At 35.3% G+C, this 25750-nt stretch overlaps 3 protein-coding genes across 4 annotated transcripts; all 3 read left to right on the forward strand.

Annotated features, from left to right (window-relative positions):
- The first annotated feature begins 2833 nt into the window (after positions 1-2833).
- Positions 2834-5264, forward strand: LOC133679652 (cyclase-like protein 2). Its single transcript, XM_062102310.1, has 6 exons — positions 2834-3469; positions 3727-3771; positions 4057-4129; positions 4438-4535; positions 4658-4728; positions 4903-5264. Exons 1-6 carry the CDS (start codon positions 3118-3120, stop codon positions 5026-5028), a joined length of 765 nt encoding a protein of 254 aa, XP_061958294.1. The 5' UTR covers positions 2834-3117; the 3' UTR covers positions 5029-5264.
- Positions 5265-7475: 2211 nt separating this feature from the next.
- LOC133680541 (extensin-like) lies at positions 7476-10408 on the forward strand. Its single transcript, XM_062103550.1, has 2 exons — positions 7476-9227; positions 9400-10408. Exons 1-2 carry the CDS (start codon positions 7490-7492, stop codon positions 10185-10187), a joined length of 2526 nt encoding a protein of 841 aa, XP_061959534.1. The 5' UTR covers positions 7476-7489; the 3' UTR covers positions 10188-10408.
- Positions 10409-13635: 3227 nt separating this feature from the next.
- On the forward strand, positions 13636-16977 carry LOC133679218 (DNA-directed RNA polymerases II, IV and V subunit 3-like). Of its 2 annotated transcripts, XM_062101747.1 has the most exons (4): positions 13636-14171; positions 14741-14978; positions 16477-16757; positions 16877-16977. In XM_062101747.1, the coding sequence occupies exons 1-3, from the start codon at positions 13711-13713 to the stop codon at positions 16747-16749; spliced, it is 972 nt and encodes a 323-aa protein (XP_061957731.1). In that variant the 5' UTR covers positions 13636-13710; the 3' UTR covers positions 16750-16757; positions 16877-16977. The 2 variants fall into 2 exon arrangements, with proteins under 2 accessions (XP_061957731.1, XP_061957730.1); XM_062101746.1 differs by having other exon boundaries at positions 16477-16977.
- The last annotated feature ends 8773 nt before the right edge of the window (positions 16978-25750 follow it).

Raw genomic sequence — 25750 nt, forward strand, 5'->3', positions numbered from 1 at the left:
ATGCATACTAAAAATGAATCAAAACAACTTTTTTAAGGAAAGAATGTGGTTAAGAATTTAAGTTTTTAATTAAAACAAAATTTTGACTCAATTTTATGATAACATTTTGATTGGAGTTAAAAGTTATTTCTAACCAGATATATTATTTTTTACTTTTCTTTGAATTAAAAGTTAAAAAATAACTTAAATCAAGTTGTAAAAATTACACTAAACATCACCTTTATAATGGGCCTATAAATGGATTTTGCATTTGGGGTTTGAACATCTGAATAGAACAGTGCTAGTATTTAACTATCTGAAGAAAACTTGTGTTAAAAAATCAGCTTGACACGAGCTTTGTGGGATGTACTCTGGACGGAGCAAATGGTTGGTAGAAAACACTGACATTATAAGCTAATTGGTAAGCTTTTAATCTACCTTTTGTTCTACAGCTCAATTTTCAACATCCTTCAAATGAAAACCAAAATCATAGTTTCAATTCACGACGGGTCTTGGATTTGAGGAAAGAAATGTGTCAACAGTACTCAATCTTCAGCATTAGTTAATTATTATTAATGCTAATTATGTTTCTGGAAATCATCCTTATGGGAGGCTCAAGATTTGATGACATCCAGCCTGGAATATATTCTGTCCATTAATTGTTTACCTCTAATTAGGTTGCTTGGCACTGAAGCATCGCCAAAATTAAAGATGCATTCTCATCAAATGATAATTTTTCACCATAAGTTTCTGACATCTTAAGGTATTTATCCATAGTTTTTGTCTGTAATTGTCCAAGACTTTCTATAAATGTGCATGGTTAATTCAGACTTTCATTTGTGACACTGGCATGGTTACATAATTTATTTTGACGAAACCTCGATGAACAATGATGTGGAAGATTTGGTAATTGCTGGAAATTATGTGCACCTGCAAAACAAATTTTCTTGTTGGGGCCGGTCAGAGATCCTCCTATTGCAAGAATAATAAATCATAATAATATTGAATAGAAAAAAAAGACCAGGAAAACTATTAAAAAAATATATAGAAAAACATAATAATATAGAATAAGAAAAAATAAAATTAACTAAAAAATATCTATTTTTCTAAAAACACACTAAACCCTAGTAAAAAACTGTCATTGATCCACCTTGAATATTTTTTTAAGTGTGGTTCACTTTTATTATGAGTCCTTAACATTATTATTTTTTTGCATGCTGTTTCATTGTAAATCCCTAGTATAATGTATTTGTACAGGTCATGTTATCATGAATTTCATTACCAAGATTTCTAATAACAACACGTCACTTTCTAAGAGAAACTAGGAAAACCTAATAACATAAAATAAAAAAATAAAATAAAAAAAATATATCTATTTTTTCAAATAACTCCTGCATAAACTAGGCTTTAAAAAATTATGCCACGTCACCTAGATTTATAAGAGAATTTCACAGATCGTACTCGGGGACTCAAAGAGGAGTGATTTTACACTTGCGGTTTGAATCCAAGACCATTTACTTTTTAAGCATAGGCTGTGCCTCGTATTAATGTGTTCTGGGTCTGGTGTTCTTGTGCGTAAATCCCAGACCCTCAGCTTCTGTCTCATAAACAATTAATGCGACGCTTCCAGTGAAATGCATCTTCTTTTTTCCCTACTAAACTGTGATCTAGGCATTATATGCAGACTTGCTAAAGTTCCTGCAATAAACTGTGATCTAGGCTTCGGCTGGTGGAGTAAAATAAGATTAGAGCAAACAGAAGATCATGGCCTGTGGCTGGCTGCCCAGAGCTGATTTATTCAATTACTATTTTTTCCCTACAGTATTTTGTTTGACTTTTATTCAATTCAAAAGTTTTAATAAAATATTATATTTAAAAGGATTAAGAATTGAATTTCTAATAAACTTTATTTTTTAAAAATACTATAAAAATAAATAAAAAAACCAACCCCTTTAATCTAGATTCAAGAGTAAGACAAACATAATAATTGAATTCAATTATTAGTTTTGTTTTTGAGTTCAGTTTTTTGACCATGTGAATGTCACGTGCTTGATGGGAGAATTAAATAGATAACGCGACCTCTCATAGCTGCACGTGACTGAATTGACAATGAAAACGAATGAAAATTGACCCAGTCTTCATAATTAAACTTCAACGGACACCTAGTTGGCTTTTTCCCGCAGCCTGTTCGAAGCTGGCAAATTAAGTATTCATTAAAATTATTTTTTTATAACGATATCAGAAATAAGGAGCGAGGCCGTACGTATGTATGAAATCATACACTCCTTTTTCTATATATTTTAATTATATATTTTTTTATCTGTTTGTGATGAATCAACTCTATCTTAAGAGACTAATTTTCAACCGGCAATATCTTTTTTTTTTTCTAAGAAAATAAAATCATATCTTTGAATTAGTTTTGCCTTTTTCTAAGAAGCCTTAACTTTCACGTTTCAGAGACACTCATCAATTTTATTGAAATATTAATTTTATAATACTTAGCAATAATTCTTGTTTGAAACCCAACAAGTAAATAACACTGTAAACCCAACGAGTGATTTTTCATTAGAACTCTAAGAGTGGAAATTAAATATTTTCCCAAATTAAACAAAGTAATCAACACTGCAAAACTTTCCACTGGTAAGTTAAATCTATGGAAGCCGTATGCGTAGCGGAATGCCATGAGGGAACTGTTTCTCGTCAAGATGAACATGTAAGAAAACTTTGTTTATGAATTAGGTAATTCACCCGCTTGAGAAATTCCGAACATTGAAAAAAATTATTAAATTGGTTGATTTTATATTACGACTATCATCCCAATCAATGATAATTGTGGCCACATCACAAAAGGAAGAAAGTAGCCAGAGCCATCAAAGAAGACAATGAGTGACGAGAGAGTCAAATAAAAACACCCGTTAAGCATTTCCCTTAACCTTAATTATTTATCCGCAATTTCCCTATCTTTCCTTTCACCATTTGAGATCTTGTTATCGTTATCTGTTTCTATATTAATGGACCATTTTGATTTGAAAATGATGCCCTAAATATCCAACAGTCAATATATATGTGCCCGTGCATCTACCTGCTTGCTAAGCACCAAGAACTCTGATAGCCAAAATTCCTCCCTTTGACAAAACCATGAGGGCATTGCAGCTTCTGATGCTACTAGGCTTGCTGCTATCTCCAGTCACCCTTTCACTACCTCGTAAACCTAGAAGAGAGATCAGAGATCGCGAGGTGTATGGTAATGGGAGAATCTTCGATATCACCCACGAGATCAATCCTAACATGCCCACATGGGAATCCAAGGACGGTCTGGGCCAGTTCATTTGGCTTGTTGATAGCATGAAGAACGGTTCCAAACTTAATTCTTCTCAGTTTAAGCTGTCCACACACACAGGCACGCATGTTGATGCACCTGGACATGTCTACGAGGAATACTATGAAGCTGGATATAACGTCAATTCACTTGACTTGGCTGTGCTTAATGGTAATGCAAATTTCTCCGTGCTTCTGTTTCCTTTGTTTTTTGCTTGTTGATTGTATGCTTTAATTGCTTAAATAGACGATAGCATATTCTTAGGACGTTATATGATGATTTTAGGAAAATAAAATTTGCCTTGAAGATTAGCTCATACATGGAGTTTAAGCCCTCAATGGCTCAATATATTGTGTTTTACAATCTTAGTTCCTGCAATTTCATGTTGGAGATCACCGATCATTGTTGTGTTTCTTTTTCTTCAACAGGCCCTGCACTGCTGGTTGATGTTCCAAGGGATAGTAACATAACTGGTATGTGTTTAAGATGGACTCATTTCTACTCTGCAACCCATACTATTGGTTTGTGTGTTAGAAAATTCTAGTTTCTCTAGAGCCAATGAGATCACTATGTATGTCTATTTAGACAAGGTCGAAGTGCTTGTTAGATTTTGCCCATGTATCGATTTTAATTTACGGAATTGCTTAAAAGAAATTCTTGAAAATTCACTCGCCGTTTACATTGATGATGGCTGATAAGACATATCTTACTAGTTTTTTAATACATCATGCTATAATAAGTCAAGCTTCTTGCATCAGCGGAGGTTATGAAGTCCTTGAATATTCCAAGGGGAGTGCGTCGTGTGCTATTCAGAACTTTAAATACTGACAGGTAATTTTTTACTTAATTCGTGTCTTAAGTTTCTGCATCTCAAGTTTTAATACTGATAACGAAATCCAGAAATGTTTTCTGCAGATTCTTTTCTATACTAATTTAGCAGAAACATAGAAATTAATTCGTTGATGAACTAGAATTGAAATTCTAATGTGCGATCTGTCTTCACTCTGTCTTGTATCAGAAGACTTACCTTGACTTAAGGACCGCCCTTGTTTCTGTCATTAGTTTGATTCAAGTAGCATAAAATGCTGCTAAATCTAAAGGAAACAACACTTTACACATTGGATTTAATCGAATTTCAGGAAGCTTATGTATAAAAAGGAATTTGACTCGAGTTATGTTGCATTCATGGAGGACGGGGCAAAATGGTTGGTTGAGAACACAGACATCAAACTAGTTGGTAAGATTAGATTAGTCCCCTGTTTTGCTTATGGTATCCAAATTCTTTCTGCATTGTAAGATACTGCACATCTCTGTATCATTATTTAACAAAACTGATGGTCTTTCTGTTATGAAATGCAGGAGTTGATTACTTATCCTCTGCTGCATATGTTAATACAATCCCACCTCATCTTATTTTTCTGAAAAAAAGAGTAAGAAATTATTTTGATTACAATTACTTCTGAGAACACTTGTTTTTCACTTAATAACCGTCTGCTCTTTCAGCTTACTGCCTTGCATGAATATGGATTCCTTTCTGGATATAAAATGGAAATTAAAGATTATGTCAAAAGCTGAAACTAATTGACTGTGCACAAATGTTGCAGCAAATCATTCTTGTGGAAGGCCTAAAACTTGACAACATTATACCAGGACATTATAATGTCCATTGTTTACCTCTGAGGATGCTTGGCGCTGATGGATCACCAGCAAGATGCATTCTTATCAAATGATATTTGAACTCTGTAACTTGTCAGCTATTTAATTATCCTTTTCAACGGCTGTAAGTTATTTGATTTTTGAAGGTGATGTATCATTATATCTTTTAGTCAATAATTATCCAGGGAATCATCTCTCTTGTTCATTGTGAAACTTTGAATTTGTATGTTGATGTCAGGATAATGTTCATATGCATCAATATTGAACGACAGCTGGAAAAAAACTCTGATATGCAGCATCAGTTATGAAACTTTTCTCAATAACTGGCTAACTATGATAACTATGGTTTTGGATTTGGATTTCTGTATCTAAGCCGAAGGCAAAATTATCAGGCAAGACCTTTCATAAGAAAGCAACTTCCATCCCTTTCCCATTCTTGTCCTTTAGCATAAAAAAATTGTTCAGAAGATTAAGTCTGTAACCTGGGTAATGAACACAAAAATCACATAAATAAAAATAATATAATGATCCTCACGTGATATTGCGGTGGAAGACGAAGTCTGCCCAGTAATTGCTCTTCTCCACGACTTCACTGTAAGTGCATTCGTCCAAACAACTACCTATCTATATATATATATATACGTGTAATGTGTCTTTGCCTGCACTTTAATTTGCACCCTGGTAGCCAAATTCCTCCCTTGGACAATGAACATTCTAGGAGCTTCTGCTGCTGCTTTGCACTGGCGTGCTATCTCTAGCAACCCTTTCAACAGCTGATGATCTTGTTCATGCGACAAGAGAGAGTGCTGAGGCATACGGTAATGGGAGAGTCTTTGATATCACCCTCGAGATAAATCCTAACACGCCCACATGGGAATCCAAGAACGGTCTGGGACATTACATCAGGCTCGTTGCGGGCCGGCAACTTTTCTAATTTTTGCTCAAATCAGTCCGTGAACTTTCTTTTTTTCTTTTTTTTTTCCAAATTCAATCCTCAAATATTCAAATTGTTTTAAGTCAATAAAATAAAATAAAATTTTATCGAATCAATCAACCAACCGAGTGTCAGACTTTTTTTTTAACACCGCTAAAACTCCATATGAAGCTAACCATCTAATCCGATATCTTAAATCAACCTCTAATTTGAAAAGATAAAATTAAAAAAAAAACCTTAGAGTGAAAAAAAAATTGTGGCTTTGTACAATCCACATTAATTATATGTCTTAGTGTGTGTTTAATATTGTTGTGTAAAATGATATTTAAAAATGTTTTTCAATAAAAAATATATCAAAATAATATTATTTATTTTTTATATTAACATATCAAAATCATTAAAAAAAATTTTAATATAATTTTTTTCCAGATAAAAATATTAATTTAATACTTTTTCAAACAAAAAAAATAATTTAAAAAGCAAATTAACAGTGTTTAGTGAAAAATCTGATCAACGTCTAAAGTTATGGTTAATACTTGTTACGAGGTAAGTTACCATATCAACCTCAGTTTCTTCAGTAAATCAATAACATATACGTGCAACTCACCTTCAAAGTTACATGGAGATCTGAGCCAAAACTGAACACTGTGAAGATCTGTTTCGTTATGGTGAGGTTCAAGCACGTTCAACAACCTTGAAATTGAACAGCACGTGTAAAAACAACAGCCATAACTCAATTCAAATGTTTCATAAGAATGCGTGAGGCGGATAGGTGATCAGAAAGTTCGTCTGCAACAAATTATCGTGATCCAAACCCAGGTATTCTAATAACTTTCAGATAAACAAGAATCCCATGATCAAGTCTTTAGCGTCTATGGGTCATTGACTTATGGAAGTGCTAACAATACTCTACACTTGAATAGCAGTTTACGCACTGAAAAAGTGAGGAGTAACTCAGAATTTATGTAGCAACAGAGATCTAATCAATTTCATGAATATTTGTGATTCCAACGCCTTCTTTGGACTCACAGTGCATGGTTGGAAAGGTTAACTGGTGACGTTGAAACCCAGGTAATGAGCGGGAGAAGGAAAGGAGCTCTTACAGCATCTTTCTTTGCATGCTACATATATCTTGCTTTTCAAGATGGAAGCATTAATAACATTTTAATATTTCCTCTTAGGATCCTCGTACATGTATGATTGGGTGCGGTTTAGCACCTTAGCCTTCCTTCTACCCGACGATAAGGATTAAGGAACAATTCTTAAAAGGAGGAGTAGCATCTGCTGAAAGTGTGCTCACGTTCTTCATGGATAAGTGATTCTATTTATGTTCATGATAAACGCAACAGAAGCTCAAATAAACTGATGAGGTGTATGAAATAACTACACAGGAAAAATAAACTAAACAGAGAGGAGGTGGAGCTGACTTTAACTTGTTGAAGAACCATGTGAAAGATTAACTCTCAAGCGAACATTTACTTGATCAAGAATTATGATACGTGATATTAGCTCAATCCTCATATATGGTCGTTTTTGCAACTATAAAAGGAGTTGTTATCAATGACAATTTCATTCCCAAAGTAGCAAACTAGCCTTTAACTATGAAGAATCAACTCAGGTCTTGCTCGAGTACAGTTCTGCAGTTACCAATGACTCCATTCACAAAACAGCTTTTTGTGCCAAGTTTACTCCTAATGCTTGTCGCTGTATCAGATGCATCAGGCATGGCTAGCGCCCCAGGTTATGCAAGATGCATGATCAAGAGATACAGGCATTGCTATAACCTGGAGCAGACTTGCCCTTCATTCTGCCATAATGGCTGCATAGTCGAATGTGTCTCTTGCATGCCTATGTGTGTTGGAGACTCGAGCCCGATCCTAGACTATTCTATTTCTTTGCCAAACCCTCTCACTCTTCTTCCACTAGAATTCCCAAAATCTCATACCCGTTCGTTGCTAAATGTTCATCCATCAGAGTCTGATGGCAATGATGGCAAAGGTCCACCAAAATCTGAAGGATCTAATGAAAAACCATCACCTCCAGAACAGAGCGGCGATGATGGTGGTGAATCTGAAGGATCTAATGAAAAGCCATCACCTCCAGAACATAGCGGCGATGATGGTGGTGAATCTGAAGGATCTAACAAAAAGCCTTCACCTCCAGAAGACAGCAATCATGATGATGGATCTAACAAAAAGCCTTCACCTCCAGAAGACAGCAATCATGATGAATCTGAAGGTTCTAACAAAAAGCCTCCACCACCAAATTCTGATCATCCACCATCTCAAACCCCTCCAATTTATGTAACGCAGCCCTCAACTCCATCATCTTCGCCATCATCACACTCACCTCCTACTACCACTCCATCTTCACCGCCATGGTCAACACCTTCATCAACACCTCCTACTATCACTCCTACTTCGCCTTCACCTCCATCTCAATCCACACCTTCTCCAACACCTCCTACCACCACTCCATCTTCACCTTCACCAACACCTCCTACTACCACTCCCTCTTCACCTTCACCTCCATCTTCATCCACTCCTTCACCATCACCTCCTACTATCACTCCATCTTCGCCTTCACCTCCATCTCAATCCACACCTTCTCCAACACCTCCTACCACCCCTCCATCTTCATCCACTCCTTCACCAACACCTCCTACTACCACTCCTACTTCGCCTTCACCTCCATCTCAACCCACACCTTCTCCAACACCTCCTACCACCACTCCATCTTCACCTTCACCAACACCTCCTACTTCACCTTCACCTCCATCTCAATCCACACCTTCTCCAACACCTCCTACCACCACTCCCTCTTCACCTTCACCTCCATCTTCATCCACTCCTTCACCAACACCTCCTACTACCACTCCTACTTCGCCTTCACCTCCATCTCAATCCACACCTTCTCCAACACCTCCTACCACGACTCCATCTTCACCTTCAGCAACACCTCCTACTACAACTCCCTCTTCACCTTCACCTCCATCTCAATCCACACCTTCTCCAACACCTCCTACTACCACTCCACCTTCGCCTTCACCTCAATCTTCATCAACACCTCCCAACACTACTGCTTCACCATCTACACCTACTCCAACACCTCCTACAAAACCATCTAATCCTTCTCCACCATCAACTCCTACTCCATCTCCACATACTCCCACTCCACCTACTTCCTCTTCTCCCCCTCCATCGACTCCTTCTACCTCACCCAAGACAGCCCGGTGTAAAAACAAGTACTACCCCAGATGTTACAACACTGAGCATGTGTGTCCCAGTGCATGCCCTGGTGGATGTGAAATTGATTGCGCCACTTGCAAGCCTGTTTGCAGTAAGTAGTTCAAAGCAATTAATATTCTTACACAATCATCTAAGTTTAAATTCCGTTAGTTTAATTTCATAACATGATGAAATACGATGCTTCTTTAGCCAAGTTTTTGGTTTATAAATGGTTCGAGGGATCCATTGTATCATCGAATTATAGTTGCTTTTCTGTTTGGCAGAGTGTGACAGACCAGGAGCAGTGTGCCAAGACCCTCGTTTCATTGGTGGTGATGGCATTACCTTCTACTTCCATGGCAAGAAGGAACATGATTTCTGCCTTGTATCTGACCCGAACCTCCACATCAATGCACATTTCATTGGAAAGCGAAATGAGAACCTAACGCGGGACTTCACTTGGGTCCAGTCCATTTCTATCTTCTTCGACAAACACCAACTCTTCCTTGGTGCACTTAAAGCATCTACATGGGATGACTCTGCGGACCGCCTCTCTCTCGCTTTTGACGGAGAGCCCCTGAACTTCCCAGGCAATGAAGGCTCCAAATGGCAATCCACAAGTGTGCCAAGTGTATCCATCACAAGAATTAGTGACAGCAATAACGTCGTAGTTGAAGTTGAAGGACTCCTAAAGATCACAGCAAAGGTTGTGCCTATAACTGAAGAGGATTCAAGAATTCACAATTATGGCATAACCAAGGACGATTGTTTTGCTCATCTTGATCTTGGTTTCAAGTTTTACTCTTTAAGTAACGAAGTCGACGGTGTGCTGGGCCAAACATATAGACCAGGATATGTGAGTCGTGTAAATGTGGGTGCGAAGATGGCTGTGATGGGAGGAAACAAAGAGTTTGCGACTTCAAGCTTATCCACCCCAGATTGTGCTGTAGCCCGTTTCAGAGGTGGTAATGGCTTTGAAGGGGCAGGCTACATGGGGGGTCTTGAGTTACCAAGCATGAGATGTGCAAGTGGGATTGATGGTGAAGGAGTTGTGTGCAAGAGATTGGCTTAATTATGAATCAATTATGAGCCGCATGCATTAATACGATTGATAAAAGGAATAAGGTTGAAAATCACTGGGGATAAAAATAAAATAAAAAAGAAACCCTCTTGTACTGCACATTTAAAAGCTTCATGACATCAATTGTGTCTTGATAAAAACAAATTCCGGCAATTTAATACTGAATTTTCTTCTGTTGAATCTCAATAAAAATTGTAATGATTTTCGTCTTTTTCAAGGGTCTTCATCATCGAATGACTTGCTATTAGAATCTACCTGTTTATTAGAACTACATATCTCCATAGGAACATTGAAAGATATTTGTTGTGCAAGTTCGAGCAGAGATAATTCTAATTTTTTTTATGGCTCAACACTTGATAGGGCTGCCAGCCCCGTTACAAGGCTTACAAAAACAGAGCAATAATGTTGAAATAGAATATATTTTCGAAATTTTGATGGCCTTAACTCACCATGAAGTTTCTGAAATTGAGTTAATGAGGCAGGATATAAAGTGAAACTCAAAAGTTGTATTAAGATGGACAATGGAATGAAGTACAATTTGGTGCATTTCGTAACGTATTATTTATAGTCATGTAACGTATTTGAACAAAGTAATATTTTCGTATCTTCAGCTGAATCAGCCCCCTTGAGAAATATTCATGATTGCTTTCTCTCGACTTGGTTGTATACTGTTCTTCTTCCATTTCTCTTCTTACCTGCAAATCAGTTGTCAAACTTGAGCAATTTAAAGATTAAAATCTTCGAGACAGTTAGTTTGGTCATTCATCGAGTTAAGCAGGATATACCTGATCTTTGTGTTGTTCTAGGATTGACAAGTTGGGGTATAAACACCCCAGTTCCTGCATTGTCATTTCTCCACAAGCTTCCAAGCCACTTTGGAACTGAACTGCTATTCTCGCTTTCCCAGCAACTAAAGTAGCTTCCTGGTTGTGCTGCAATGGTAACGGTGGTTGTTAACCTCTTCAATCTTTGCTTGTTAGCACTTGTGGAGTTTAGATGTCTGGTTTGGAGGAAATCTTCATCTTCATCTTCTGTCACAAGCAAAACCTGCTTTCTAATTTCAGCATAAAAAACGTCATCTTCATTCATTCCTTCGTGCTCGAGATTTTGGTCTCTGTTCATGGTCATGTTGGGTCGTAAAATTCTATGGCCTCCAACTAAGCATGGACTGCAAAATACAGAAGAACCATATATAAAGGCCAACGTTTTTTCAGAGGGTGCAGAGAACGCAGGTAAATTAGATCCATCCAAGTCCAAGGAATATTTATAGCGCTGTATGCTTTGTGAACGTCTTTTACCTGTCTGCAACATTTGTTTCAATTGATCCGACAATCTGACATAAGATCTTGGAGTTAAGAAAGTCCGAAATTCATTGGATTGGCTCTATTATGCTTAAAAAATCAAGTAAATATCAATTCAGAGTATCAACAAGGTGACTAATCACCGCAACAGATAGCTTATTGGTGGATTGCTCTATTATGCTTATCCCGTTGAAACATGCACCAACATCTGGACGGTCAAGTAACGGGCTTTGATTTTTATTTTTTTATAATTTCGGTGGCAATACACTCGAACATGATTACTTCAACATTGGACTTAAATTGTATTGATATGAGAGCGGAACCAAGTTAAAGGACATGCCAAAAACTACACGAGGTTGAAAATAGAGTCCAAGGATCATAGACAAGTCGGCCTGCACAAAACAGAGTCAGACAGAAATGTAGCCATCCACGGAACAAATTCTCCGAAACAAAGTAGCCATCAACGGAACAAATTCTCCGAAACAAAGTTAGCAACTATATAATATGAGTTTGCAGACAGGCATCGAGTTAAAATTCCCTTTCTTAATTTCAGTTCAGTTTGGTTGTTTACCTGTTATTTTTTCTTTTTCTTCTTTTTTTTTTAAAAAAATATTATCCTCTTCCTTTCTGTTTTCTAGTAATTCCATGCTGCCATCAAATTATGATTTAAAATCCGATCATTGCATATTACATGAATTAGTTGAGTTTTTATTTTAGTTTCAACTCTATTTATACACGTGGTGCAAATAAAAAATTTAAAATATTATAGTACATTAAATTATGCAAATAAAATTAATATCATCTTTCTAATTTTTTTAAATTGTATAATTTGTTTTTTCTAAGTACTGATTCATATTTTAAATTATTCATGTGATTTTGTAATACATCAAAGGATTTATTTTCAATTTTTTATATTAAATTTTAGATAAATAAGTTGTATTTTTTAGTTCATTTATAAGAATAAAGAAACATACACATGCTTAATTATAATTAACCTTCAAAATAAGTAAAAGAGAAGGTATAAAGTTAAAAGGATAAAAGAGGTAAAATATTTTCATGTGCACGTAACTTTTGTTTCTTACAAGAATATCAATTTTTTATTTTAGTTTTTAAGTAGTGATATAAAATATTTATAATTTATTAGTTAGTCTAAATAATACCATGTGTATATTTATATTTAAAATTATAAATATAAAAATCGTAAAAAATAGCAAAGTATTTACCCAACTAAAATTCATATAAAGAGAGAGTTTAAATCACAGAACTCGTTAAAAAATTAAAAAAATTGATATTTTTTGTTTAATGAATCGAACAATCAATTGATTTTATCAAATATATTATTGCTTTATCAGTTCATGATTATACCATTGTAATAGTTAAAAAGTTTAAAAGCTATGTTCATGGCTTCTCAGTTTAATGTTCGGTATTATTAATTTAACATTTATATTTTTTAATTCTCAAAATATATTTTATGTTTTTTCTCTGTTTTCAAAGTAAACCATGTAAGAAAAAAAGAGGATAAATTGTCACTTTTTATCTTATATTTTTAAATATAAATAATGTATACTATATCTTTTTAGATTTTCTTATTTATTTAGGATATTTGATATTGTTAAATTATTTAAAAGGATTTTATTTAATTAAATTTAAAAATTATAGGAATTAAAAAGACTATTTTCTATCAAGTTGGATAACCTAAAATAATACCAATATGAGAATGAATAGAAAGAGAAACATTGAGATAATCAATGTTATTTAATGGGTCATTGATGTTAAATTCATTTTAATTAAGTTTTAAATTAAATTAAAATGAAATTTAATTTGATCAAATTTCATCGATAAAACGGATATATATATAACCTAGTTAAAATTGATAAAAAAAAATCAGTTTGATTTAAAAAGAATTGAATTTAAAAAAATCAAAACAATAATTTTTTACTTATTTTCTTTTTAAAGGATACCGTTTGGGATTGATGTTGGAATATCAAGTAACTCCTCCCCAGTGGCCTTGCCGCCTTCGCCAATTAAACCCAAAACCAAAGCCCAGTTTCTCTAAGAAATAAAGCCCAGTGTAACTGAAGCCCCATTCAACAGCCCACGAGACAAATAAGAAACCGAGACCCGCTCTTCTTCAGTTGATTAGTGCTCTCTCTCTCTCTCTCTCTCTCTCTCTCTCTCACGCACGCACACAGGCAACTCCAAAACCCACAACAATGGAAAGCGTCTCCTACCAACGCTTCCCAAAAATCAAAATCCGAGAAATGAAAGATGACTACTTAAAATTCGAGCTCCGTGAAACCGACGCGTCAATGGCCAACGCTCTTAGGCGCGTCATGATCGCCGAAGTTCCAACAATCGCAATCGACCTCGTTGAAATCGAAGTGAACTCATCGGTCTTAAACGACGAGTTCATTGCTCACCGACTCGGCCTCATTCCTCTCACCAGTGAGCGCGCTATGGGGATGCGATTCTCGCGTGACTGTGACGCTTGTGATGGTGACGGCCAGTGTGAGTATTGCTCTGTTGAGTTTCATTTGAGAGCTAAGTGTATAACGGACCAGACGCTTGATGTTACCAGTAAGGATCTGTACAGTTCGGATCATGCCGTTATTCCTGTTGATTTCTCTGATCCTTCTGACGCTAATGATCCTTTCGATCATACAGAGACGCAGAGGTATTTTTTGTTGTTTTTATTTGGTACTTTGGGGATTTTTTTTAATTCTAGGGTTTAAGGGGTTTTGTTGGTTTTCATTATTAAACTGAGAAGAGGCAGTTTTTGTTGTTTTTGAAGAGTAATGGGGGGTTATCTGATGCTAACGTTAGGGTTTTGTTAGAAACCCGTGTTCTTTTTTTTTTGGTTGACTTTGTAATTGAAATATGGGTTGTTCATAATTTTGTTATTGCATGGCAAAAAGGCCAGGACTTCTTAGGTTTTAATGTGTTTTCAGGGTTTAGGGAATGCCTTTTTTTTTTTTGGGTGGTTGTTTCCTTAGCTGTAAGTTGAAATGGAAATGCGATTCTTGTTCATTTTATTTATTTGTCAGTTAATTTGTATATGGTTAAAAGCTGGATGATTTGAGAGGAAAACTCTGGATTTTTAATTTTTTTTCTGTTAAAGTGAAGTATTTAGTATTGAGTCTAATTTACAAACGAATGAAATGAACTAATACTTTCATGCGCTGTTTGACTTTGTAAAAAATGGAGCTGAGTTTGTTGTATTTGTTTTGGGTTGTGTTTATGTAGGGGGATTATTATTGTGAAGTTGCGCCGTGGGCAAGAACTGAGGCTGAGGGCCATAGCTAGGAAAGGGATTGGGAAAGATCATGCGAAATGGTCTCCTGCAGCAACTGTAACTTTCATGTATGAACCTGAGATTCATATCAATGAAGATTTGATGGAGACTTTGACACTTGAGGAAAAATTAAGTTGGATTGAAAGCAGTCCTACCAAAGTTTTTGATATTGACGAAGTTACCCAACAGGTTGGTTGTTGATTTTATGTTCTAATATATTTTGTCTCTGTCAATAACTTTTTATAGTGTCTTGGACATTGTTGAGGCTTGAATCTATCTGTTACCTAAAATAATTGTTTGAATGTTTTTCCTGTTCTTATCTTTGCCTACCCATAAAAACACCATCCTCTTTCTTTTTTCTTTAGTTCTCAACCTCTTCAAATGCATGTGTCTTAAAGGCACGCAGTACTTTTAGTTAAAAGGTAGTTTCTGCGGATGCTTCTCACCTTGTTTTCTGACCTCTTGCACATGCTACGGGACTCAGCTAAGGGTATCCTTGGTACAGGAGTAGGTAGTAGGGAAGTTCTACAAGTGCTTTTTGTTAGAAAGTATGAATATTCTTGTTTTTGAATTTGTGTGTTCAACAGCTTCTGGCACAGCAAATGGATTTGAATGTCGAACATCTTTTTTCAGCTCAAGGTTTTCAGTTTGAGACTTTGGGTGTTTGTCTATACTTATCTTCCATCTTTATGAATCTATTCAATTCATGTATGCCTAAGGATGCAGACTTTGGATTGAACCCTGCAAAATTCTTCTGTTGTATGATGATTGTTCTGTATTTTGATCTTCCAATTCTGTTAGAATCCTTGAACCTGGTACATGGTATACTATTATTTTATGACTTTTGAAGTGAGAGAGTTTTGCAGAAGTGGTGGATTCCACTGAGATCATATGGCTGATATATGTTACATAGGAAGCCCTAGGTTGTGCATGCTGAAAAACTATCTTCAGGAAGATTTGAGTGTTAAGTGGAAACTTATGGCAACTAATGTGTGCTTGCAACATGTAATTGATGTGAATCCTTGATGGATATCAATCTTTGACAACATTTTTTTGGATTCCCTGCTGGTTTTCTGTAAGCTTATGGTGTATTTGTTGTGTGTTGTTGAGCTTGCGCTGTCGAACTAAAAACTGAGATACAAGCGAAGAGATTATCCCAGCCCAAAGGGGTGCTGAAATGTGCAGAGTAGAAATAGCATACTCTTGTGTCTAAGATTTCAATTGGTGTTATTCAACCCATATCATGCAGTAAACTATGATGCAAAGATAAGGATATCCTTGATTAACTATAAGCCAAGCTCATAAGGTTCCCAACATGCACTGGGCTGAAAAGGCCAGTTATTGGGTGGTTGAGTTGCTATTAATTGCATCTGTAGACCAGCTCTTCCTTTCATCAATTGTCCACAATTAGTCTCGAGTTCATTTTGATCATAACTCATAAATATCACAACTGATTATTTATTTCCTAATAACTTATCAAGTCTAAATGTGGCTTTGACAGAGATTATGCGTTTTTGTGAAATTGACTCTGATCAACTATAATATGCAGTTATTTTAGCAGCGATGACTTAAAAGTACTCAGATATGTTATTTGTTTTTAGTTATGATGATAACCTGATGTTGATTCGAATTGGTTTTCTGCTGCTATCGAACTGTTGTGCTTACTGCTGAAACATTTCCTTTCTAGGTTGTAGTGGTTGATCCTGAGGCCTATACTTATGATGATGAAGTGATTAAGAAAGCAGAAGCTATGGGGAAACGGGGACTCATTGATATTCGTGCCAAAGAAGACAGTTTCATATTTACTGTGGAATCTACTGGTGCAGTCAAGGCTTCTCAGTTGGTTCTTAATGCTATTGAGATTTTAAAACAAAAGCTTGATGCTGTTCGACTTTCTGATGACACTGTTGAAGCTGATGATCAGTTTGGTGAGCTTGGTGTTCACATGCGCGGAGGTTGATCGAGCTGGTAAATGCCACCTCATGGCTAGACTACCAATTTACTTCCTTTGCTTTTATGAAATTCTATTTGCTGTACTAACAGCATGCTTGTCATGCACCAATGGATGATAATCTGTTTTCTGCTAGGTTATGTACTTCTTGATGAGACATTAACATCTACCAGCTTTTTTGGAACTTGCAGTGAAAAGAGGACCTTCTTAACATATATATAGTTTTTCTATTTGGCATGTTGAAATTGTATACGGTAGGCAAATTGTTGGATGACAATTTGCTTTGCACAATTTTTATCATTTAAAACATTACAGGTAAGCTGTATGAAAAAAATCTGCATGCTTATTGGTGATGCATCAATGCGTATTGCCTCATATAGTATAGAATTGAAGCAAGAAGGCAACATACCTGATCAGGTTGCTTTGTTTCATACACTGTTCTCTCTGATTAAAAGTTTAAGATGTTCATTTGCTTGGATTACAAAATGTTCTACATGCATACGTAGGATATATTCAACAATGTGCTAGCATGAATTATCCTGTGATCTGTGGATCCCTTGCTTATGTTTGTGTAACCACAACAAATCATTTCTTAGTTTACCCAAATATAATGACCTCGTTGGGCTGGGAATACCTAGTAGGAACCTGGCTTTGAAATTTCAAGGATGTTGAGACTATGGATGATCGATGACAATTAAGATTAAAGCTGGGCGACACTGTATGTGTAGAGAGACCGAAAGGAAATGTATAGCAATGGAAATAGCCCGCCAACCCTGCGTGAGAATTTCCTCCAGCTGAAGTTTAGTTTATCGCGTGGTGATGAAAATTTTAGTTAAATTGATTTAGTTTACAGATTCATTTGAATAGAATTCTAATGCTGTTGTCGGTGCCCTAAGGCGCCTAGAGTACCGATGTAGTTTTCATCTGAAAATCACCGACTGGGACATGCAAGGAACATTTCAGGTCTTCAAATTTTCCTTTGACTGGCTCTTGTGACTTCCACGACGATTCCTCATGACGGTTGGCAGGGGTGTTCTCCGAATATACCAGAGGAACTTCCATGAAATAAAGGCCGACACTATATCGATTACAGTAATTTTGTTATTTTTGGTCCGTTAACCTTATTAACCCATTTGCCATCTCAACAACTCCTTGCAAATGTCTTCGAGTTGACCCGAAACCAACTGTCTTGATGTAATTTGATAATTTCTTTGTCGTCCAGTCTCACGCGATCACAGCGATCCCGACGACTTAGCTAGGAATCATAGTACACTTGTGTGCCATGTAGAGTCACGGGTCGAAGGTTTGAAAGGAAATGTATACAGGACAGTTAACCCCCCATCTAGTTGCAGGAAGTGACCTAATTCAGTACTAGCATAGTACTGAATTAGCTAGCAACCATGATAGACAGTCACTCTGTTGAAAGGTGGATGTAGATACCAGTGTCACATGGAAGGGAAAACCGTTGAGCACCAGATGCTACTGGTGGCTCCTGATGATATTGGCCAAGCAGGGCTCTACATCACAAGAAACGGAAGAGCGGAGTATTGCATCTTCAATAGTTCTGCAGAGAAGGTACTATCAATTATGTCTAAAAAATAAATTCGATGCGGACAACGGGAGAAGCCAGATAGGGTTAAAAAAGAAGGTTAATTCAGGTGTTACCACCGCAAACCAAGAGAATATCTAAACTAGCAGCCTATCTGAAAGGACTGTAACCAGGGATGTTGGGATGAGCAACTCGGAGATTCCTCTAATATGTATATCATCATCCCCAAACACTATTTTCCAGTTTGGTTAGCACCATTAATGCAGTTTGTTTAGAGTCGCGTCTTTAATTAGATGATCAATTTCACACTAGTAAGATTCAAATTCTTTAATTAGATGATCAATTTCACACTAGTAAGATTCAAATCTATGGATACGTCACAATTCAATGGTAACTAGCTGCATGGTTTCACTTGCTGGTTGCTAAACATACCAAAATATTGGTTGGTGGTTATTATCCGTCGTGTAAATGGAGGTTTTTGAAGCCCGCGCCCAGCCTCCCACCTGTATTGCTGTCAAGTTATTTGTGGGCATAATTACTCAAGAGAGAAGTAATGCACAGTTTAGAGGCAAGGGAACAGGGAGAAGGGACCATTGGAGTTTGGCTTATTCATAGTTGGCTTTTGGGCGCATCTAAAATCCCCTCCCTCCCTTTGAAAACTCTGATGATAGAAGCTGGGTCACCCCTGGCCTGCCAGAAGATACCCCAAATCTTTGTCTGAAAGAGCAGGCATGCTTGCAGGACAGCAGCCAAGTTCCACAGATTCGAGACAAAGGCGTGGCCCTTGAAGACGTCAAATAATTCTATTGTTTTTTTCTACTGTTCATATGAAGAGACTCCTGATGCCTAAAAGCAAGACCTCCACGGCTTAAGACAATAATTTTTTTTACCTCCTAAAGAATGTTATTATCGGACCCATCTATCTTTTCATTTAACCTACCATTGGACCAGCTGCTACCCATAACACTGATCTTACCAGTACTCCTCTGTTGAATGCTACTTGTCTACTTCCCATGTAGCATCTCAATACAAGAAAGTTACATGTGTGGTGGAGAGGGAAATTATGCTCTCCTTCAGCTATATATCGATGAAGGTCCCCCTTGTTTAGTTTTTAAAGAGCTTATTCGGTGTAGCTGTCTCCAGACTTGGCAAAACAAACAGTACCGTGGCTTTGAGCAAATTATGCTCAGTTCATCTAGTATGTTTGATGGGTTCGTTTATGGAACGGTTCATAAGAGCTCTGAAACTAGATGCTATTCAACCGAGTAATGCAAGGTGATATCGAGCAACGTTTTCTATTTTGGATTCCAACTTCAGTAATTCTCGTATAATAAAATTAGATGAAGTCCAACAATGCTGCAATCGAAGGGACACAACATTGAACACAACAATTTAACAGTTGTTTCCTCTTAACACTGTGAAAGACATTGGGTTCGATAATCAATTCACAGGTCGGACCACATAACTGGTGTTAATTATTTTGTGAATAGCTTCATTGAATGTTTGCTGTATCGATGTCAGGTTGTCTTATGACATTAAAGTAGGCTGTACATGTTCGGGAGTGGTTTATTGCAAATGGAGTGAATTTTTGGCATTGCCTGAGATGTTGACCACCGGAAATATGATCTCTGTATCTCATTGGATGCCAAATGGGGAGACTTTAATAAAAGGGAACGATAAGAAGAAATGCTAGCACCATTACTTGATTCACGAAATGGATGTGCCATGGAAGACAGTTGACACTGCTTCTTTGGGGCCTATCTTCTGATCTCTCCAGGGGCCACAGTTCTCAGGAGACCATCTGGTTCTTTTGGGACCATATCGGTACTGTGATGGATATATAGTCCTTGATAATTCGAAACACATTTATAATTAAGGTGCCTTTTCCATTACCTTATGGGATGAAACAATACAGAGGTAGCAGAACCTTCTATCACAAGAAAAATGCTCTCTGTATACAAGTTTTTTATGATTCAGAAGGTAGTTTTTTCCAGCTGGGAGACATGGTCTTACCTCATAAGTATTATCAGTGAAAATGAAGAATAAACAGTGAACTTACCTGTATTTTGAGCATTAAATTATTATTTAACCCAACTGGTTTTTAGTAGAATAACTAATTAATATCTTTAATTTAGAAAACTTCGTCTAGAATGCCTGTATTCTTATGCTTGTTTGAAATTTCATGGCAATCTAATAATTGTTTTTCATTAAAATGAATCTCACCGGTTACAAGAAAAAAAAAAAGTTAAAATTAATTTTAAGATTTATGGAATTAATCGAGATATGTGTAAATTGGTCCGGACACATATATTAATTAAAAAAAAAAGAATTTGAATTATTTTAGAATGGGAAGTTTGGATGTGAACTAGCTTATATTATCAAAATTAAAACGATTAGCTTACATAATCATAAGAAACAAAGGGACTAAATTAATGTACTCCTTTTAATTATGTTACCTCTCCTGAAGTTTACTGTAGTTGCATACTTTTACTTGTTTTCTGAATCTACGATTGCTGATTTTGTACCTTGTTAGACGGGCAAGTTCATATGGTCTCTATCTCTATCACATCAATCCCTGTGGTTCCAAAAAGGTTAATTAAATATTGATATTTTAGACTTATTACAAGGTTATTTATTAATCTCCACAAAAACTAAAGATCAACAGTCAAGTTTGATTGACAATAAAAAAAAATTATCCCATCAATGGATGTCACGTATCGTTCTCAAAGTCAGAATTTTGACTCGAAAAAATTATATCCGAAGCAGAGGTATCAATTAACATCGTTCCAAATCTAAAATATCAAAGATCCAATTATTCTTTTTGTGATGGGATCAACTATAAGGATCTCTGTTGCCAATAAACTGAGTGAAGAACAATTAATGATCAAGACTAGTTGATGCAGGGCTGTTTATTTTTGCATTTCATAAATGTTTTTAAAAAGTTTTTAATTTAATTTAATTTAATTTTAAAATAATATTTTTTGATATATTAATGTTAAAAATATTTTTTAAAATATAAAAAAATATTATTTTAATACATTTTAGAATGAATAATACTTTAAAAAATAATAATTATTATATTTTAAAAAACACGCGTAATAATATCAGGTTCATTAGGTATTGTTAAGGTCATTCAACTTGCCCCAAATAAAAAACAAAAAAAAAAAAGAGGAAAAGAAAAGAAAAGGCAAGATGGCAAGGCTTGGCCAGTGTAGGCTGAAAGTAGTTCGAACTTCTTTTCTAGCTCTTGGTAAAATTTTCGAAACCTGTTTCCGAGCTTAATTACAGAAACCTGTCATATAGTGCCCTAATGTCAGACCTCAGCTGCACACTCTTTTGATATTGGACCACAGTTCCTCAAATTTGCACTGGGATCGTTTGTGTTATCGCAGAACCATCGATTAATATTTATGATGAAATCCCGCAAGAATAAATTTAGATAACAGTACTTGTATTGTTCTGACAAAAATAAAAACCTCCATGTACTTCCAATACTATCGCTAGCTAGACTCATGAAGAAGAAGAAGAAGAGAGAACTGGTAGTGAAAATTGTGTGTAAAGAAAAAACGCAGCTTCAAATGGTTGAGTGAATATTCCACATGAACGTGAGCTGTATTTCGAGTTCTTGGATTCTCCATTAGCAAGGTTTTTTACAGAAAATAGCAATGTTATGAAAAACCAAGTATTTTTAGGCTCCTTGATCCTTGTAGAAAAAAAGGAGTACTGTGTTTTAGGTTTGTTTTATCTGGTTTGAACTTTCAAACGGTAATTGGCAGCTACTATATGTTAAAACTAAGCTGCTCCTTTTGACTCTCCATAAATGCAAGCGAAAGTCCATTTGTTTTATCTTAGGCTGTACTAACCATTCTTTTTAGTTTTGGTCCAAGGTTACAAATTCAACGTCTGACACTGCTCACTTTCATCACAAACTATTTAAAACTCGGTTATTTTAGAATTCTACACAGTTTTGGTAAAATAACTTATGTCATTAAATTATTAGAAAAATACGATCACAATGTGGTTGAATATGTATAATTATTATTGGGAATAATAGTTATTTCAAAAATTATATATTTTTTTGATTTAATTAATAAATAAATAAATCAACTTGAAATTTTAGGAATATCGAATGACTTTGAAAAAATAAATCATTATGAACACAATGAAACTTTATTTTTAACATTCTCAATACTACTAGAAAGATATTGACATAATGATTTTAATCCTATCTTAAAAGACCATTAAATATAGTTGTGATTTGTTAAATATCTTGTTCGGAGTTAATATAGGGCTAATCATGATCTTATTAGATGTTCTTATCGATCTATATTTGTTTTTCTCTTTTGTCCTATCATCTTGTTTCTTCATTATTATATTTTGAATTTTATCTCTTGATTATTGAATATTTATAAAAATTTAAGTTGATTCTTGTTTATGTTAATTAATTTGTAAAAAGAAGATGCATTTGAAAAAAAGGCTAAATAACTGCTGTTTAAAATGACAGTTGTATAGAAAAACATATTACGAAATGCAAACAATAATTTAATTTATATTCAAATTGTACTATTTGTCTAATGATTTTTCAATCTCTGTTACTGTGCCAGAACTTTTAACAGACTGTTCTTTATATATATATAAAACCCTTAAAGATCAGATCATTTTAAGGTTACAGAGCAAACAAAATAATGGACAGAGAAGCAAGCTAGACAGATATTTAGTCACGGAAACAGTTCTTTACATTAATGGAGCAGCGTGATTTCATGGCATTTTTTAAAATAAAAACAACACATCCATCTGGCTGGAAAGAGAGGCCCAGACCACATATATGGTCCTGATCTCTCTTTTATTGTCCTGTAAACTTTACAGCTGTGACCAAGAAAAGAGTAGAAGAAAAATTACATGATGGTTTTTTGTCCAAATGTGATTTATTTAATGGAACAATAACAGGGAGAGACCAGACCTGGTCAAAAGAACGCTTAAGATCAAAATGGTAAAAAAGCTTTCGCCATGATCACATTATTCTACAATTATTGGTGTAGAGACAGACTGACCTCACCATCTCTGGACCTTGAGGGCAAGCTGTTTCCCTTTCAAAAAACCAACAATCTCCCTCCTTCTCTCTCTAGAATCACGAGCACTAGGCATTTGCACATCTACTTGCTAGCTAGCAATCATCCACGCCCCTACTGCTAACCTTAAAGTAGAGAAACCAAAAATAAAAAGAATAAAAAAAAAAAAAACAGGACATCTCTCCACAGCATGAAAGATTGTCTCCCGGATTCAAAATCTCCCACCCTTCACCTTTTTACTTTTTATAGCATGAGTGACTCTTCGGCTCTTCCGTCAAACTGGCTACACCTACTGCAAACCAAAACCCCTTTTTTCTGTCCTCTCTTAAGTTTTGCTTTTGTGGGAAGACTTGTCGTTTTCTTCGCTTAATTGTCATTGCTTGTGACAGGGTTTATGCAAAATAATGCTTAAAGCTCCTTAAATCTCATGCAGTTGGCGGGTGGTTGAGTATTTTTTTTAATTTAAATTTTGGATTTGAGATGATTTATTAATCCTTTTAATATATCAGAGGAAGGTGCACTGTTTAAATTATTCAAAAAAATTAATTTTAATTAACACCCAAACTTATTAGAAAATATATATCCTTATGATGAATAAAAAAGTCGTATAATTAAAGCTTGTAGTTTTATTATACTTTCAATACCTTCGTCCCATGAAGAAAATGGTGTTTAACTTTTTACCGTTCGAACTCTTACAATATGCATATGATCAATCCTAGATATTATTATATTTATTGAATTTTGGCAATTAAGTCTAATTTTATTCAGATATATGTGATTCGTACATGAATTTATATTGTTCTGTATTTTATAGATGTATGGCGTGTTAATTAACCATGCCAAATGTCCATTGATTGTACATTTTTATACATTAGAGAAGTGCTAGATTAGTATCGGTGTGTGGAGCTTTTCTTGATTATGGGGTGTTTCTCGTAGTTTTTGCTTCTATTTTTAATTGCTTTTTAGAAATAATACTGACTTGAAAATATATTAAATTAATGATTTTTAAGTGATTTATGATGATTTTAATGTGTAGATATTAAAAAATTTATTTTAATATATTTTAAAATAAAAAAAAATTATTTTTAAAAATGCTATCCACCACAATCTCGAACACCCTTCTATGATCATCTTCGTCAAAATAGGAAGAAGAAAAAGAAGCAAGAAAACATATCTTAAAAATCTAATTCAACCATATATGTTACAATGATCCACACTAGCATAACAATTAATGACGACAGTCTTGCATCATATTTTGTAGATTAATTTAATTTCTTTCGACACAGGTGGCTGGCATGCACTGCTTATATAGATTAACATGAATAATGTTAGGAAGAAGAAAAAGAAGCAAGAAAACATATCTTAAAAATCTAATTCAACTATATATGTTACAATGATTCACACTAGCATAACAATTAATGACGACAGTCTTGCATCATATTTTGTAGATTAATTTAATTTCTTTCGACACAGGTGGCTGGCATGCACTGCTTATATAGATTAACATGAATAATGTTAGTGTTCAACACGTGAAAAAAGGAAGAGAAGCTCCAAGGAGCAAAAAATAAAGAAATAAAGCAAAAGAAGTACCAAAAGGGGTGATGAGCATGCCCTGTATTTAAAATCCACTAAAATGGGGCATCATGAATATGTGTGGCAATTCAGGAAGTCTGACCAAGAAGAATATGTGGACTTTATAGCGTAGTGGGCACTCTCAACTTTTGTGATATACTACTTAAACTTATAAAGATTATGATGATTAAATTAAATTGTTGATCGAAGTCAGTCTAATCCCATCAATAACAGCCCAAAAGGAGAGAATCAAGAAAGGATTAGTCTACGCTAAAGCTATGCAGTGCAAACCAATTGTTTAGAGGGGAGGAAAAAGCACCAGGGAGCATTCTTTTGATTGTCGTTTTGTTGATGCTAGCTAGGGTTATAGTATTTAATTGAAACAATCAAGAACTCAAGATCACCAAGCTTAAGCTCAAAATGAGAGAGCACATCCAGCTACGTACGCAATCAGCCAACATGTACAAGAGAATCGCCACAATTCTCTCTTTCTTTTTTCTTTTTTTTTTTTTTATAAAAAAACAATGATGCTTTTATAGCGTGCTAGTAATTCCCACTCTATTTGTTTCATAAATTACTCTTTAAACGAGTTTATTGTGCTAACTCTTGGAAGGGAATGTCATGCAATTAATTATCAAGCCAACCAGATATGGCAACAGAGGGACGATAAGAATACCCGAAAATACATGATATCACAGGCTTCTTCCATTGACAGTGACGCATATTGTCCTATACGTATATCAGCAATCTTGCCTTTTCCTCATAATAATTTACGTTATATGAAAAGATGGTATATATAGCATGCTTAGATTCACAGGGG

The sequence above is a fragment of the Populus nigra genome, chromosome 19 (assembly GCF_951802175.1).
Source record: "Populus nigra chromosome 19, ddPopNigr1.1, whole genome shotgun sequence".
NCBI lineage: Eukaryota > Viridiplantae > Streptophyta > Magnoliopsida > Malpighiales > Salicaceae > Populus > Populus nigra.